Consider the following 15,085-nt stretch of genomic DNA (forward strand, 5'->3'; position numbering starts at 1 on the left):
AAAGCTCTTTAGAACTTTGCAGTTTCCACCCCTAATTAGTCTGATTTATTGTTACTAATTAAATTTTGAAGACAGGGAAAGCCAATTTATCTTAGTTTCAAAGTTATTTGGGTGTTGTGAGGACTTACTTTTGAGGGTATTACTCCATTTTACTCCTAATCGTCTTCCCAGCATAACAATATTGCGTTGTTCTGCTTTGCTGATATACTGTTAGTTTATCTCATTCTAACTTTGTGGGTGGACAGCATTGGTATTTAGACATGGTGTTTTAGAAATATCCCAGGGAGATCTTTATGTGTGCTATGATTTGTTGAAAGTTATTTTGAGAAGATCTAACTTTCTGAACTATAAGAAATAAAATAGCCACTTGAAAAAATCTGAGTCAGATGAAAGAAATAACTAAGTCTGTAATTTAAATGAATGAACAAAATGACTGTTTCTTTTGCTTCAAGATAGATAAACATTTACCATGAAATCATGTCCCAAATGTCTATACATCCAATAGCTGAATTTTCAAAGTACTACTTTGGAATGTAACCGAGAGTAAGTATACATTTATGTTATTGGTATTTTTAAGTAAATGAATATAGATGTATTCATAAAATAGTGGAAAAGCTAAAACTCTGCAGCTATGCTAATTGCTACTAAAACAGATTGTGGGAACATTGGGAATGCTCTTGTGAGAAAGCTTAAGAAAATCTTTGTTCAGTTCTTCCCATGGCTTTTGATGACATGGAGGAAAAAAATGAGGAAAAAACCCCAAACTATCTTTTCTTCCATGAAAATTTCTGTATGAGTACATGATTATCAGATTGTGAATATAATTGAGGGACTAAAATACCGTATGAGGATCACATTCTTCACTGTGAAACCTCCTGGTTCCCATAGAAGCAGGCATTGTGAAAAAAGCAAGTAATATGGAGAGAAGAAAAACAAGCTAGAGCTTTCTTCAGGTTCAGACTATACTCACATTACAAGTACATTGTTTTGAGTTTATTTAGAAAGTTCAGGGACTACTATCATTTGGTAAGAGGATTCTGAATAGATATTGTACATACAAATCTATCTATATATCTATCTATGTATCTATGTATCTTTCTATCTTCCATCTATCCATCCATCTATCCACACATGCATACATACAATGTGTATTATTACTATTAGAAATGTAAGAGTAAAGTGCTTTTAATGGGTGAAGAGATTGTGCAAATATTTCCACATATCAGTGCCTAAAATTCTGATCTTAATTTTATTTTTTTTACTAGAGGCCCGGTTCACGAAATTTGAACATGGGTAGGGTCCAGGCCTGGCCAGCGATCAGGGCCGAACAGGTTCCCTGCCTTCCCACCCCCTCCTTCCCTCACTCCCTCAGCACCCTTCTGCCGCTGCCACTGGTCGCCCACCATGTTCCATGCCGCCCCCTGGTGGTCAGCGCACATCATAGTGAGTGATCAAACTCCCGGTTGAACTCCCAAGGGGACACTTTGCATATTAGCCTTTTATATATAGAGATTATTATTTTTTATTTTAAAATATATTTTTATTGATTTCAGAGAGGAAGGGAGAGGGAAAGAGAGATAGAAACATCAGTGATGAGAGAGAACCATTGATTGGCTGCCTCCTGCACACCCCCTACTGGGGATTGAGCCTGCAACCTGGGCATGTGCCCTTGACTGGAATTGAACCCAGGACCTTTCAATCCACAGGCTGACGCTCTATCCACTGAACTAAACCGGCTAGGGCATGATCTTGATTTTAGACAGACACAGAGTGCCTCCCTCATTTTTTGTCATAATGTAGATTGATTCTTGAATCTGGCTATACACAAATTTCATACAAGGTGTGGACCACATGCAACTAGACTACAAAGCTTCTGCTTTGCATGAGAGAGGTAAGCCCAGTCTATAAATCTCTTCTCTTGAATCATTTTGGTATTCATAAGTAATAGCTAATCCTGGATAAAACTTGATTTTACAGTTATGCTAAGTTTTTATATTTCTTTTTATTCTTAATTTATTTTTACTGTTTGAACAGACTAGATAAACATTTAAGATTCTTCTCTTTGCCCTAGACTCATGAGATATTGAGCAAAATTGACTTTGAATGTAAAAAAAAAATAATAATAAAATATTTTTAAAATATCAATAGTGATTTTCTTATTTTTATCACATTCTTATCTATAAATTGTTAAAGTACTTTTGTAGGTAGTTTGAAAAGCTATGTATTTCAATATCATTATGTCTCTTGGTGGTAAATTTGATAGTGAATCCATCTTGCTGTTTGGGAGGAAAAACAAAGCATAGAAAAAAGGTTGTCCAACAAAGCTAAGAGGCCTTGACCTATAGCAGCGATTTCCAACCTTTTTCACCTCATGGCACACGTAAACTATTAAAATTCTGCGGCATGCCAAAAATATATATTTTTTGCCGATCTGACAAAAAATAGGTATAATTTTGACTCTTTCACTCTGGATGGCTATTGTTGATGTTGGCTGTTATTTTTTTTTTTTTTTGACAATATAAGGGAAAAGAGGTAGGTGCCCCTGACTAAATAGTCAGGTATTACATGTTTTTAAAAGTTCTTGCAGCACACTAACTGAAAAATCACTGATCTAAAGTGTTTCCATAATAAGGATGGGTGTTCAAAAAGAAAAATTGTGTGTGTGTATAAAGTTTAGAAGAGATGACTGAAAAACCTTTTACAGTTTATCTGATTCAGAGTTTAAGCACTTGCTACCCTGAACCCTCCTCCCTTTTTTGTAGAGGTAATGATTACTATAATTGTGCTTCAAAACTTTAAAAATTTTCATTAGCAAAAGAAAACCCATTAGTTCTGGACCTTTCCTTCCTGAAGAGTTGGGAGTCGGTAGGAACTGAGTATGCAGAGAGGAATCTGCAGCTGGATAGAAATAGTGAGAACCAAGACTCATCTGAGCAATGCCATGCCTAATTGAGGAGGGATTTTCTTAGATGAAATCTGGAATGAGCATATGCCCCAAAAAACTGACAGCTGGCTTGAGTGTGGACACAGAACACACCATTTTGGAGAACTAAGTGACATTCCATTATACCAGGACATGAGTACAGTTTTCATATGCTGTGTTCAAAACAACAGTAAAGATATTTTTCTATTTGTTGCTGATGGCCATTTTTAGGGGGGATTATACACTGGGATTGAGTTGGTTTTCAGTGGACAGTTAAAATGTGGAACTCAGCTGGAGAGCAGCTGTTGGCTTTTTGTCCATAGTACAGTGTGGTTTGGTGGAATAATGAACAAGTACTGTCTTACTGGCCACCTTAGTTACATTTAAAATAACCCTCATTCGAATGGTATCTTGCCTTTATCAAATGATAGATGGACATTTGAACTGCCATACTGCCTCGTGTTATTTGTGGTCCTGCTGTGATCTCTCTCAAGTAATCTGGAAGCTCTTATTTATTTATTTTTGTAATGTCTTTGAGAGAAAAACATAATATCACCCTAAGCCTGGTTCTTATTTGAGGTTAATGGGAATGCTAACCTTTGGATGAGAATAACTAACTTACTACAAATTGTCTTACTTATAATAATAAGGTTTCACTTGGGTGACCCGTCTACTTTGCCCTGCTGAAAACACAATATTTTTTCAGCTTTAACTTTGCTCTGAGTTCATATAAAACCTTTCTCTTCCTCCTTCATGTGCTTAATGACATGTGAGGTTTTTGTTTGTTTTGTTTTCTGAATTGAAAAAGTAACTTGTTTGGCAGCATTAAGGTAAAGAATGGTGGTGTCTTACACATAGTTGTGTAAACATATTGGAAAACTGGATCATGCAACTTTTGTATCATCTCACTTTATATGTAAAGGTTTTTAGTTTTTTATTATAATACTTAGATTACTTATTTAGAAATTTAAAAGTATATTTCTTAGATCTATTTTTCTTTAGTAGGATAAATATTTTAGAGAAGTTTTGAGGATTATGGAGTTTTCTTATCACCTTTTCTTTTTAAAAAAGTATATTTTTATTGATTTCAGAGAGGAAGGGAGAGGGAGAGAGAGATAGGAACATCTGTGATGAAAGAGAATCATTGATTGGCAGCCTCCTGCATGCCCCAAACTGGGGATCGAGCCCACAATTAGGGCATGTGCCCCGATTGGGAATCAAACCATGACCTCCTGGTTCATAGGTTGACGCTCAACCATTGAGCCATGCTGGCTGGACACCTTTGCTTTTCTTAAACCTGGTTTATAATGTAAACAGTGAGTTCTTTGACAGGGAGACTGTATCTTAACTTACTGGTTTATCTGTTGTGATGAAAATAAGAGATATTTTGTAATTAAGTTGAATAAATTTGTAAAAGCTGTAAGTCTTTAATGGGAGATTTTAAAGGAATCTCTGAGAGAAATCCAAGACAGCTCATGGACCTTGGAATTAAACACACCTGGTTACCCATACTGGTTCGATCCCATAATTGTCTGTCTTTAAACTTATTCTCTGAAGTGGTAGAATAATCTCTCCATTGCAGGGGTGTTTTTAGATTATATAAAGTGATGTATGTCATAAACTTAATATATCATGGGACATAGAGAGTCATTCAGTAACATCAGCAATTGATGTTGTTGTTACACTAGTATTTTAATGATGTAATACTGAACTTTGAAAGGTTCTCCCCTTACTCCCTTTTTAATGATAGACACTGATTGTTTAAAAAAGGAATCATTATGGGGACTAACCTTGGAAGCACAGTAACCACTAAATCAACATTAATAGGAATAAAATATTTTCTAGAGGCTGAAGGGTATAATTAAAAGCCTCGAATTTGAAATCAAGTAGTCCTAGTTTTGAGTCTTAATTTAGCTGCTTAAATATTCTGTGGTTTTAGGTGAGTAACTTACCTTATGAGTCCAATTTCCTCATCTTTAAAATGGGAGTGATTAAAAAACCCACTTTAAGAGCTATTGTTAGTAGTAGAGATAATATTTTTAAAGTACCTTATACAGTGCCTGGCACTATCTATATATATATAAAAGCCCAAGCGACTATTACGACCGAATGACCGGAATGACTGGAACTACCAGTGGACCAGTTGCTATGACGCACACTGACCACCAGGGGGCAGATGCTCAATGAAGGAGCTGCCCCCTGGTGGTCAGTGTGCTCCCACAGCCAACCTCCTGTGGCCAGCCAACCTCCTGTGGTCCCTCCCCCCGGCCGATTGACCCCAATCTCCCCGATCGGAACCTGCCACAGCCCCTCTCCCCAGTTGGCCAGCCCATATTGGCCCCCATTGGGACTGGGTGAGATGCCCCGATCAACCTTGATCCCTCACCAGGTCAAGGGACCCCACCCGTGCATGAATTTTTGCACTGGGGCTCTAGTTAATCAATAATAGTTTATTATCTATTTTATTCCTCTGTTTTCCTCTTTCTCTATGTTCTCTAGTCCTTTTTATTTTCTTGATTTACCTTTACTAACTTTCTATCTAAACTTTTCCATGGTTTCTCTTGGCTTCATACTGTTCCTCTACATATTTATTTCCTTTTCTGTTTATTTTGAATTGCACATTTAATGACCAATTAATTGACCATAGAGAAATGGATATGAAAAAGAAAAGGAGCAGCTGACAGTGTTGATAATCCTATCTAATAAAAGAGTAATATGCAAATTGACCATACCTCCGCTACTCCCACCAGCCACGTCCACCAGCCAATCAGGAGCGAGCATGCAAATTAACCCAACCAAGATGGCTGCGGCCACGGAGCAAGCAGGAGGCTTGGGTTTCCCCAGCAATGGAGGAAGCCAAGCTTTCCGCCTGCCCTGGCCTGCCCTGCCTCCTCTCAAGGCTACAAAGTTTCAATTATACAAGATAAATAAATACCAACAAAAATGGCTGCGGCCACAGAGCGAGCAGGAGGCTTGGCTTTCCCCGGCGATGGAGGAAGCCAAACTTCCTGGCCTGCCCTGGCCTGCACTCAAGGCTACAAGGTTTCAATTATAGATGATAAATAAATCCCAGATACCAGGGCCTCCACTTGGGTCAATGGGGAGTGTGGCCGGCCTGCAAACCACCACAGGCCCCTCGCCCAAGCCGCCCCATGCCCCAAGGGAACCCCCACCCTAATTTGGGATACCCTTCAGGGCAAACCAGCCGGTCCCCACCGTGCATCAGGCCTCTATTCTATCTAATCCTATCTAATAAAAGAGTAATATGCAAATTGACTGTCATTCCAACACACAAAATGGCTGTCCCCATGTGGCACAAGATGGCCACCAAAAGATGGCCAGCAGGGTCGGGCAGTTGGGAGGGACCAGGCCTGCAAGGGAGGGCAGTTGGGGGTGATCAAGCCTGTAGGGGAGGGCAGTTAGGGGTGACCAGGCCAGCAGAGGAGGGCAGTTGGGGTTGACCAGGCCTTCAGGGAAGGGTGGTTGGGGGGAACCCAGGCCTGCAGGGGAGGGCAGTTGGAGGTGACCAGGGGAGGGCAGTTGAGGGGGACCAGGCCTGCAGGGGAAGGCAGTTAGGGGCAATCAGGCTGGCAGGGGAGTGGTTAGGGGGTGATCAGGCTGGCAAGCAGAAGTGGTTAAGGGCAATCAGGAAGGCAGGCAGGTGAGCAGTTGGGAGCCAGCAGTCCTGGATTGTGAGAGGGATGTCTGACTGCTTGTTTAGGCCCGATCCTACCGGACGTCCCACTGCCGGTTTAGCCCCGATTCTAATGGGATTGGGGCTAAACGGGCAGTTGGACATCCTTCGAGGGGTCCCAGATTGGAGAGCGTGCTGGCTGGGCTGAGGGACACCCCCCCCACCCTGCACGAATTTCGTGCACCGGGCCTCTAGTTTTTAAATATAAGTCATTGCCATCCTTTATTTCCAATAAACTCCATTTCCTTTACATGATAGAATAGAGATGGGAATCAAGTGAATAATTGGTTTTTATAGCTTCAGTTCTGAGCATATACTTTCAGTATTTTGTTTAGTGAATGAATTTGCATATTTTTTAAAGTTTTAATGAAGACTGAAGTTTTCTACATATGATCTTTTATATGTAAATTTTTAAATAGTGAGTTGTTTTAAGGCTTTATATTTTATAAAAATCTGCCAGCAGAATTAGACTTTTGTTGTAAAGAGGAATGTAACTTCTAGGTTGTATTAGTTATTACATATTGAACATTTTCTATAGTTATATACATTAAGTTATTTTATTTTCATGGAAGACAAACAGCTTACCCAATTACCATAAAAAGACTGGGTGTCATATAGTCTGTACTTCCCAGCCACTATCTAACATAGCTGTTTCTACACCTGGAAAATTTTAAGGTTAATATGTTGTCAGACTCTGTTTGCTGACCTTGAGGTATAAATCAAGAATGGTGAGCAGTGCAAGGAAGAGACGAGGCCTAAGTGTTTGGCATATTTAATGTAATTTCCCTTAATTACATTCAGTTCAGTAAGAACAAGTACTTTCATCTGCTTAACATATGTATATGTGTATATATGTATACATGTGTTTATATTTTTATATAAAATATATATGTTTTTATGAGATTGGTCTCTATATATTAGTGACATTTTGCTTTAAAATAATTTTTCTGGATATTGAAAAAAAAGGACTTATGGAATCATAGAATTGTGGAGTTCAGAAGGATCATACAGATTAATCTAACTTATTTAAAGAAGAAAAAGTTAAAGCTTAAAAAATGAAAGTGATTTGATTAAGTTTATAATCTTAAATTTGGAAACCTAAGACATCTTTTTTAATTCTAGTCTGACATATGTGGCCCTGAATTCTTATAAGGTGTTTTGTATTTTTCCTATATTTGTTTTGTCAAGGAAGGGAAACTAAAAAAAAAAAAAAAAAATTAAAAAAAATCAATAATAAAACTGCTAATTTGAAACAAAGGGACAGATTAAAAACATGGGCTATATATTATGTGATTTGAATTATGTAAGGATTTTTATAATTACAAAATAATACATAGCTTTTTAGTTTGAGAATACTGCTGCTGAAAATTATGTGTTAGCTGAAGCAAACCAATATTATGGTAATATGTTGTGTGTTCAAAATCAAAATATATACCTTACAAATTGTGATAATGCTTATTTATCCAATAAAAATGGTTTCCCCAAGAAACCATGTGTTTTCAGAAAAGTTGAAAATGTTTAATGGACTTTAAAGTACAGTGTATGAATGGGAGTACTATTTAGTTTTTTGAAAGATGGTTGATATAAATGGAAACTAACATCATTATGGAAAACCTTATATATCAAGAATCACACATGCATGGAGTTAGCTAAAGTAAAGACTCTGCCCTTTGGGACTTTATGTTCTAAGTACAGACAACCAAAAAGAGCATTGCCTAAACATATTGAGTAATCTAAATAATAATCAGATGTTTTGGTGAATATCTTTGTAGAATGCAGTGTAAATATTCTAACAGTATATTTTATTGGAATGATGTGTTAATATGCCTGCATTTCCATTAGACTGACCTCATAAAGGCAATAGGAATCAAATATTATGTGAATTTGTTTCCCTAGTATGCTGGCAAAATAGCAGATACTGATAAAATATATAAATGATGGTGAGAACTTGTGGTTCCTTGTCTATTCTGTTTCACTCAAAGATCTTGTGGGCTCATGATAGCCCAGAGCATACCTCTGTGTCTCTCTCCCTTTGGCTTGCTGAGTTACAAAGTAGTGGAAACATGTAAGACACCAAATCAATTTTTGTGAATAGGTGGGTGGTTACATTGCTAAAATATGAATATAAGTACACTTGGAGCAAAGGGAGATGTATTGCTTCTTTTCCAGAAAACAGATAAGATTCAGAATTTGTTTGAGTAGTAGATAGAAGAGGGCTCAATGAATGTGGGGGGAAATGGGCTTGATGAGTATTGAAGGCCAGGCAGCAAAGGGCGTCATTGTCTTTGGACACTCAAGGAGTGGTCAAAGGCACTGTGATCAGGGACAAAGACCATTTAATTGATTATGTTGAAGAAAAGCAGAAGAGTTCTGTGGTAGGAAGTAGTTCAATGCACCATCTATTTAAGTCTCTAATAGACGTTAAAATGCTTTCAGCTTGTGTGTTTTAACCATTTTGTGACAGAAATGTTAAAAACAGCTTTCTATACGATGCCATATTCATGTTGTGCCATATTCACATTTGTTATATTTTTGGTTATTTTTAGGATTGTAAAGTATTTATATAGTGTGATATAGTTTCTTTCTTAGAACATTGAAAAGGGATTATTTTCATATAATTCCACATGACACAGTGAAGAAAGCAGTAGTATAGGTTTGTTTGTTTTTTCTGTGAATTTTGTAAGTTCTGTAACAGGAAGCCGTGTGTCCCCTGGTGGTCAGCACAAGTCATAGCAAGTGATGGAACTCCCTAGGGGACACTTTGCATATTAGGCTTTTATATAGAGAGATATTTTCTGTACACTATTGACTTAAAATCTTTTGACTTAATACTTTATGAGATTTCCTTTACATGATTACTTTTATCTAACCACCCATATTCTTCATAGAAATAGCTAATAATGAAATTATTCCTAGGGTTTCATATAAGTATAATCAGTTTTTTAAAAAATGGTTTCTGCCTGGCTGGTGTGGCTCAGTGGTTGAACATTGACCTATTAACCAGGAGGTCCTGGTTAGATTTCCTGTCAGGGCACATGCCTGGGTTGTGGGCTCAATCTCCAGTAGTGGGTGTGTAAGAGTCAGCCATTCAATGATTCTCTCTCATCATTGATGTTTCTATTTCTCTCTCCCTCTCCCTTCCTCTCTGAAATCAATAAAAATATATTTAAAATTAATAAATAATAATGGTTTCTAAAAGATCAATCCTAAAATAGGCAATTATATGAAGAAGTTAAACCGACTGATCAAACAACAAACAAAAAGCTTTATAAACCTGCAGTGCTCATTTCACTCATAAGAAGAATAAACCCATAATATATCTTTTATTTCACCCATCAGTTTGATAAGGATAAGACAGCTTGATAAATCACAGTTTTTGTGGGCATAGAGAAATAGCTAGTCTAAGGAAATAGCTACTTTCATATATGTTAAGGGGAGTGTATCAAATTAAAAATGCACCTGTCCTTCTATGCAGTGAATCCAGCTCTAAGATTTTACCTCCAGAGATATAAGTGTACATGTTTACAAAGTGTACTTTGGTATTCAATATTTATTGCATCTCCTCTAAATAGCTATTTGCAGACTGTTGAGTAAACCAGCATTTTCATGTGTATGTGTAAAATCAAAAATTATAAAACATGTTTTTATTAAATAGGTGTCTATGTACAAATATATATATATATATATATATATATATATATATATATATATATATATATATATATATATATATATATTAGAGAGAGAGGGAGACAGGGAGAGAGAGAATTCTACACAGACATGATACCAGAGATAGGGAATGGAAGGGCACTTTCTTTTCGTTGTACTTGTATTATTGTTTTGAATTTAGTGTCAATCATGTACATGCTTTAAAAGTGTCAGCTTTGATAATGTTTTTGAGATGAAATTTATATGCTATAAAATTTATCAGTTTGAAGTGTCAATTTCATGGGTGTTTATTACATTTACAGAGCTGTGCACCTATCCATACAACCTAATTTTAGAACATTTTCATTGGCCCCAGGCAAAACTTTGTATCATTAGTAAACAAACCCTATCACCCTCACTTCCCTAGCTCTAGACATTAATTTTTCCACTTTCTGTAAATAGGTTTGTGTAATCTGGAATCATATAAATGGTATCGTATGGCATGTGGTCAGTTGAAGTGGCTTCTTTCACTTAAATAATGTTCTTGAGGTTCATCTATATTTTAGCAGATCTTACATAACTTTTGATTTTTAAAAATGTTAAAAAATTAAAGTGAAAATAGCAATTTTAAAATTACTTATCCAGTTTAAGTATATTATACAGTGGCTGTGAAGTGGAAGGGAAGCGCAGAGAAATTATTTCGTGTTAAAAGCTTTCAGTTATTAAGCATTTATGATATACTAGTCACTTTATTAGGCTTTACATATGTCATCTCATTTAATTTTTACAATATATGCAATAGCTGGTATTCTATTATTTCCACAATGTGTGAATTGTGATATTAGTGTTAATTTTAGACATAAAAGTGTAAAATATAAAAATAGATGTGTGCAGATTTATACTTGATAGCTAAAGTTTGAATATTTTAAGTGCTATAACATTAGCACTTAAATGTACAGTGAAAATATGCTTCACTAGCCAGACAGGTCTAATGGAACTTTTTGCAATTATGGATATGTCTTATGACTGTTTTATATAGTATAGTACCTACTACCACATGTGGTTATTGATTATATGAAATGTGACTAGTGTGAATGAGAAACTGAATTTTAATATTATTTAATTTAAATTAATTTAAAGTTAAGTAACCACACTCTGCTTCTGCCTATGAGCTAATAACAGTTCTGGGGCAATTGAAACAATTCAAACGTGGGCAAAACATCTGAAACAGTGGACATTAGACACTGAAGGGAAGAGATCCCTGAGAGATGGGAAACAAATAAAATGAGCCCTATGGTTATGCTAGCCATGCATTGGGAGAGTTTCCAGGCATGAATTAAAGAAGAGGCACGCAGACAAAGTCCAGAGGACTTTCTGAGTTGAGGAAACAGGGTGGAGAGGAGACCATGCTAGATAGAGTTTACAGAACAAAAGATTAGAGAGAAAATACTCAGTTGATTACTACCTTATTTTCCGGCGTATAAGACGACTGGGCGTATAGAAGATTTTCCTGGGTTAAAAAGTCGTCTTATACGCTGGAAAATGCAGTAATTAGGGCATGTAAGTGAGGAAAATGCCACATTACAAGGAAAGAATAACCTGGAAGTACTGTAGATCCTCACCTAAGTGCTTGGTACTCAAATAGCAGCAGGGATAGTGTCTGTTCCTACCAGTCAGACTGGAAACTGTTACTATCAGGTAAAATAGATTTTAGAGTAAAGAATCCTATATAATAGCCAAAACCGGTTTGGCTCAGTGGATGGAGCATCGGCCTGCGGACTGGGGGGTCCCGGGTTCGATTCCGGTCAAGGGCATGTACCTTGGTTGCGGGCACATCTCCGGGGGGGGGGGGGGGATGGGGTGTGCAGGAGGCAGCTGATCGATGTTTCTCTCTCATCGATGTTTCTAGCTTTCTATCCCTCTCCCTTCCTCTCTGTAAAAAATCAATAAAATATATTTTTTTAAAAAAGAATCCTATATAATAAAAGCCTAATGTGCTAAGTGTCTGGTCGTCCATTCAACCAATCACAGTTTAATATGCTAATGATATGCTAAGGCCACTCAACCACTCGCTATGATGTGCACTGACCACCAGGGGGCAGACACTCTAACTGGTAGGTTAGCTTGCTGCTGGGGTCCTGCTGATCAGGACTGAGAGAGATGGGCCGGACATGCCCTGGAGCCCTCCCACAGACCCTCCTCGGCTGGCCAACCTCCCGTGCCCCTCCCTGACCCCGATTGTGTACCAGTGGGGTCCCTTGGCCTGGCCTGCACCCTCTCGCAATCTGGGACCTCTCGGGGGATGTCGGAGAGCCAGTTTTGGCCTGATCCCGCAGGCCAGGCCGAGGGACCTTACTGGTGCTCGAATTCGTGCACCGGGCCCCTAGTATTATCATAAATATTGAACAAAGGGAACAAATGGAAGTATAGTATTCCAAGTTTCTGTATTACATGTGAAGTGGTATACTATCACTTGAATGAAAACTATCAATTTAAAGATGTAAACTATAAAACCTAAAACAAACAATAACATAAGCTAACAACGGAAAGAAAATGGAGCCATAAAATATTTAATTAAAAAATTAAATAAAATTGAAATTAATGAAGTAGATTGATTCCAGTAAATTTGAAGGCACAACAGTAGAAATGATCTAAAATAAAATGGAGAGTAAAGAGAAAAACTTTGTTGGCATAACTCAGGTTTTGTTCAGGACTTGGGTTCTGGATTCTTTCCATATACATCTTAGTATGTTGTGTACTTGGTATGGTGTGTTTGAGGGGCACTTTAATCCAGATTTACTATGTTCTGATGCCTGCTTTTAGAAGAAATTTCAATAGCTGGTTTATATCCCACAAAAGATGATTATATATTTTAGGAGCTTTCCTTATTGATTAGAATTGGTTGACAACTGGGCTGTATTTTACATTTTTAAAAAATATGGTCATCTTAATATAATAGTGAATAAATATTATGATTTATTTGCTGACTTAATTATAAAGCCATTGTCTTTTTAAAAATTGCTTCTTTAGGCATTCTTGTTTTTTTATTTTGTTTGTTTGTTTTTACAATTACAGTTAACATATAATATTGTATTAGTTTCAGGTATACAACATAGTGATTAGACATTTATATAACTTAAGAAGTGATCAACCCACTAAGTCAAGTACCCACCTGATGCTATACATAGTAATTACAACATTATTCACTATATTCCCTAAACTGTACTTTTCATCTCCATGACTATTTTTATAACTGCCAATTTATACTTCTTAATCCTTTCACTTTGTTCTCCCCACCTTCCAAACCCCAACCCCTCCCAAAATCTGGCAACCATTATTTTGTTCTATCTGAGTTTGTTTCTGTTTTGTTCTTATTTTGATTTTTAGATCCTTCATATAAGTGAAATCATATAGTATTTGTCTTTCTCTGACTTATTTCACTTAGCATAATACCCTCTAGGTCCATCCATATTGTTGTAGATGGCAAGATTTCATTCTTTTTTTATGGCATTCTTAGAGATAATTTTAAAAATTGGCTGTTCTTTTTTGAACTGTGTTATCCTTCTGATCAGCCTATATACATATACATATGTAATTACAACATGTATATATATTTATTTATGTGTGTGTATACACTTTTTATTACCTTAATACAGTTAATTTGAAATGTAAAAAATGAAAGATGTATGACTACTTTTGCACATCTTTAAATTGTCTCAGGTACCAGATTTAACAGTATGTATGTTGCTTTCTTAAGACAACCCGTTGACATTGTCAGTGTTCATTTGCAAGTAATGTATTTTCTCCTTGTTACAGGTTCTTTTGTTCTGCATCACAGCTGCCATGTACATGTTCTTTTTCAGGTATGTTCTGTTATACCTACTTATCTTAATAGAAAAAACAGTGTTCCTGTGTAATTTTCATCAACCATGTAACTAAAGTGTTACCCAAATAATTGTGTCCCATGAGTGGTATGGATTTTGTCTTGTTTTGTTTCTAGAGTGGTTGAGATAAATCACTGCTCCTTAGTAAATAGAGAAAGAGAGGGAATGGAGCTTTATTTGTTCACATTCTACTTATACAATGAGAGAGCTGAATATGTAAATTAATAGTTCTCAAATTATGATGGGTGTTTTTTTTCTGACCTGATTTCAGATATTCTTATAATACAGTTAACATTTTAAATTTAAAGAAGAAAATGTGATGGTAGGGTTTAATCTAAGTGTTCTGTGAAGGTAACCTAACACATTAATCGTAGCCTTTCAAATATTAAATTAGCCCAGATGTCAGAGCTATATTTTTCATTGACACTGAGACTCTGAGGAATAAGAGGGAGTGTTAGGATGGCTCAAGATTTTAGTGCCAATTAAAAGGATGTCTGTCATTGTTACGTAACCATAGCAGCATGAGAATAGGATTTTTGTTCAGGAAGAGTCCACTTCTTCCTAGTCTTCCTTTTCATTAACACCGTAATGCCCATTTAGTTTACTCCTATTGCACTCATTTGAATAGACCCTTTCTTGATGTTTCTGGATTTACGCAGAATTCAGTCACAGCAGGAAAGACCAGGCTTTTAAAATTACAATTTATATTTGACAAAGGCAGTTACGGATTTTAATAAGATATATTTGGTAGATATTTTTCTTTTTTTAACCTAAATGAGGTAATTTAACCATACCAGAATTTTTGAACAACCAATTCCCTGTCAGACATCCTAAATAAATATTTGATAAGCACATTTTAACTTTATAAAAAATGTTATGCAAATATAAAGTGATGATGTTATTATTTTTATAAAGGGACAGCCAGGCTGTTAGAAG

General features: G+C 36.4%; 1 protein-coding gene across 3 annotated transcripts in view; it reads left to right on the plus strand.

The window, feature by feature from the left end:
* Positions 1-15,085, plus strand: part of TMEM135 (transmembrane protein 135) — a 236,886-nt gene that overhangs the window by 129,405 nt on the left and 92,396 nt on the right. For all 3 annotated transcript variants that reach the window (XR_013814406.1, XM_079788461.1, XM_079788462.1), the window contains one exon: positions 14,082-14,128. Coding sequence is in view for 2 of the 3 variants with exons in the window: in XM_079788461.1 (XP_079644587.1) it covers positions 14,082-14,128 (47 nt within the window). In the remaining variant the exon portion in view is untranslated. The remainder of the gene's footprint in view (positions 1-14,081; positions 14,129-15,085) is intronic.

This window comes from Cnephaeus nilssonii (assembly GCF_951640355.1).
Source record: "Cnephaeus nilssonii genome assembly, chromosome: 13".
Taxonomy (NCBI): Eukaryota; Metazoa; Chordata; class Mammalia; order Chiroptera; family Vespertilionidae; genus Cnephaeus; species Cnephaeus nilssonii.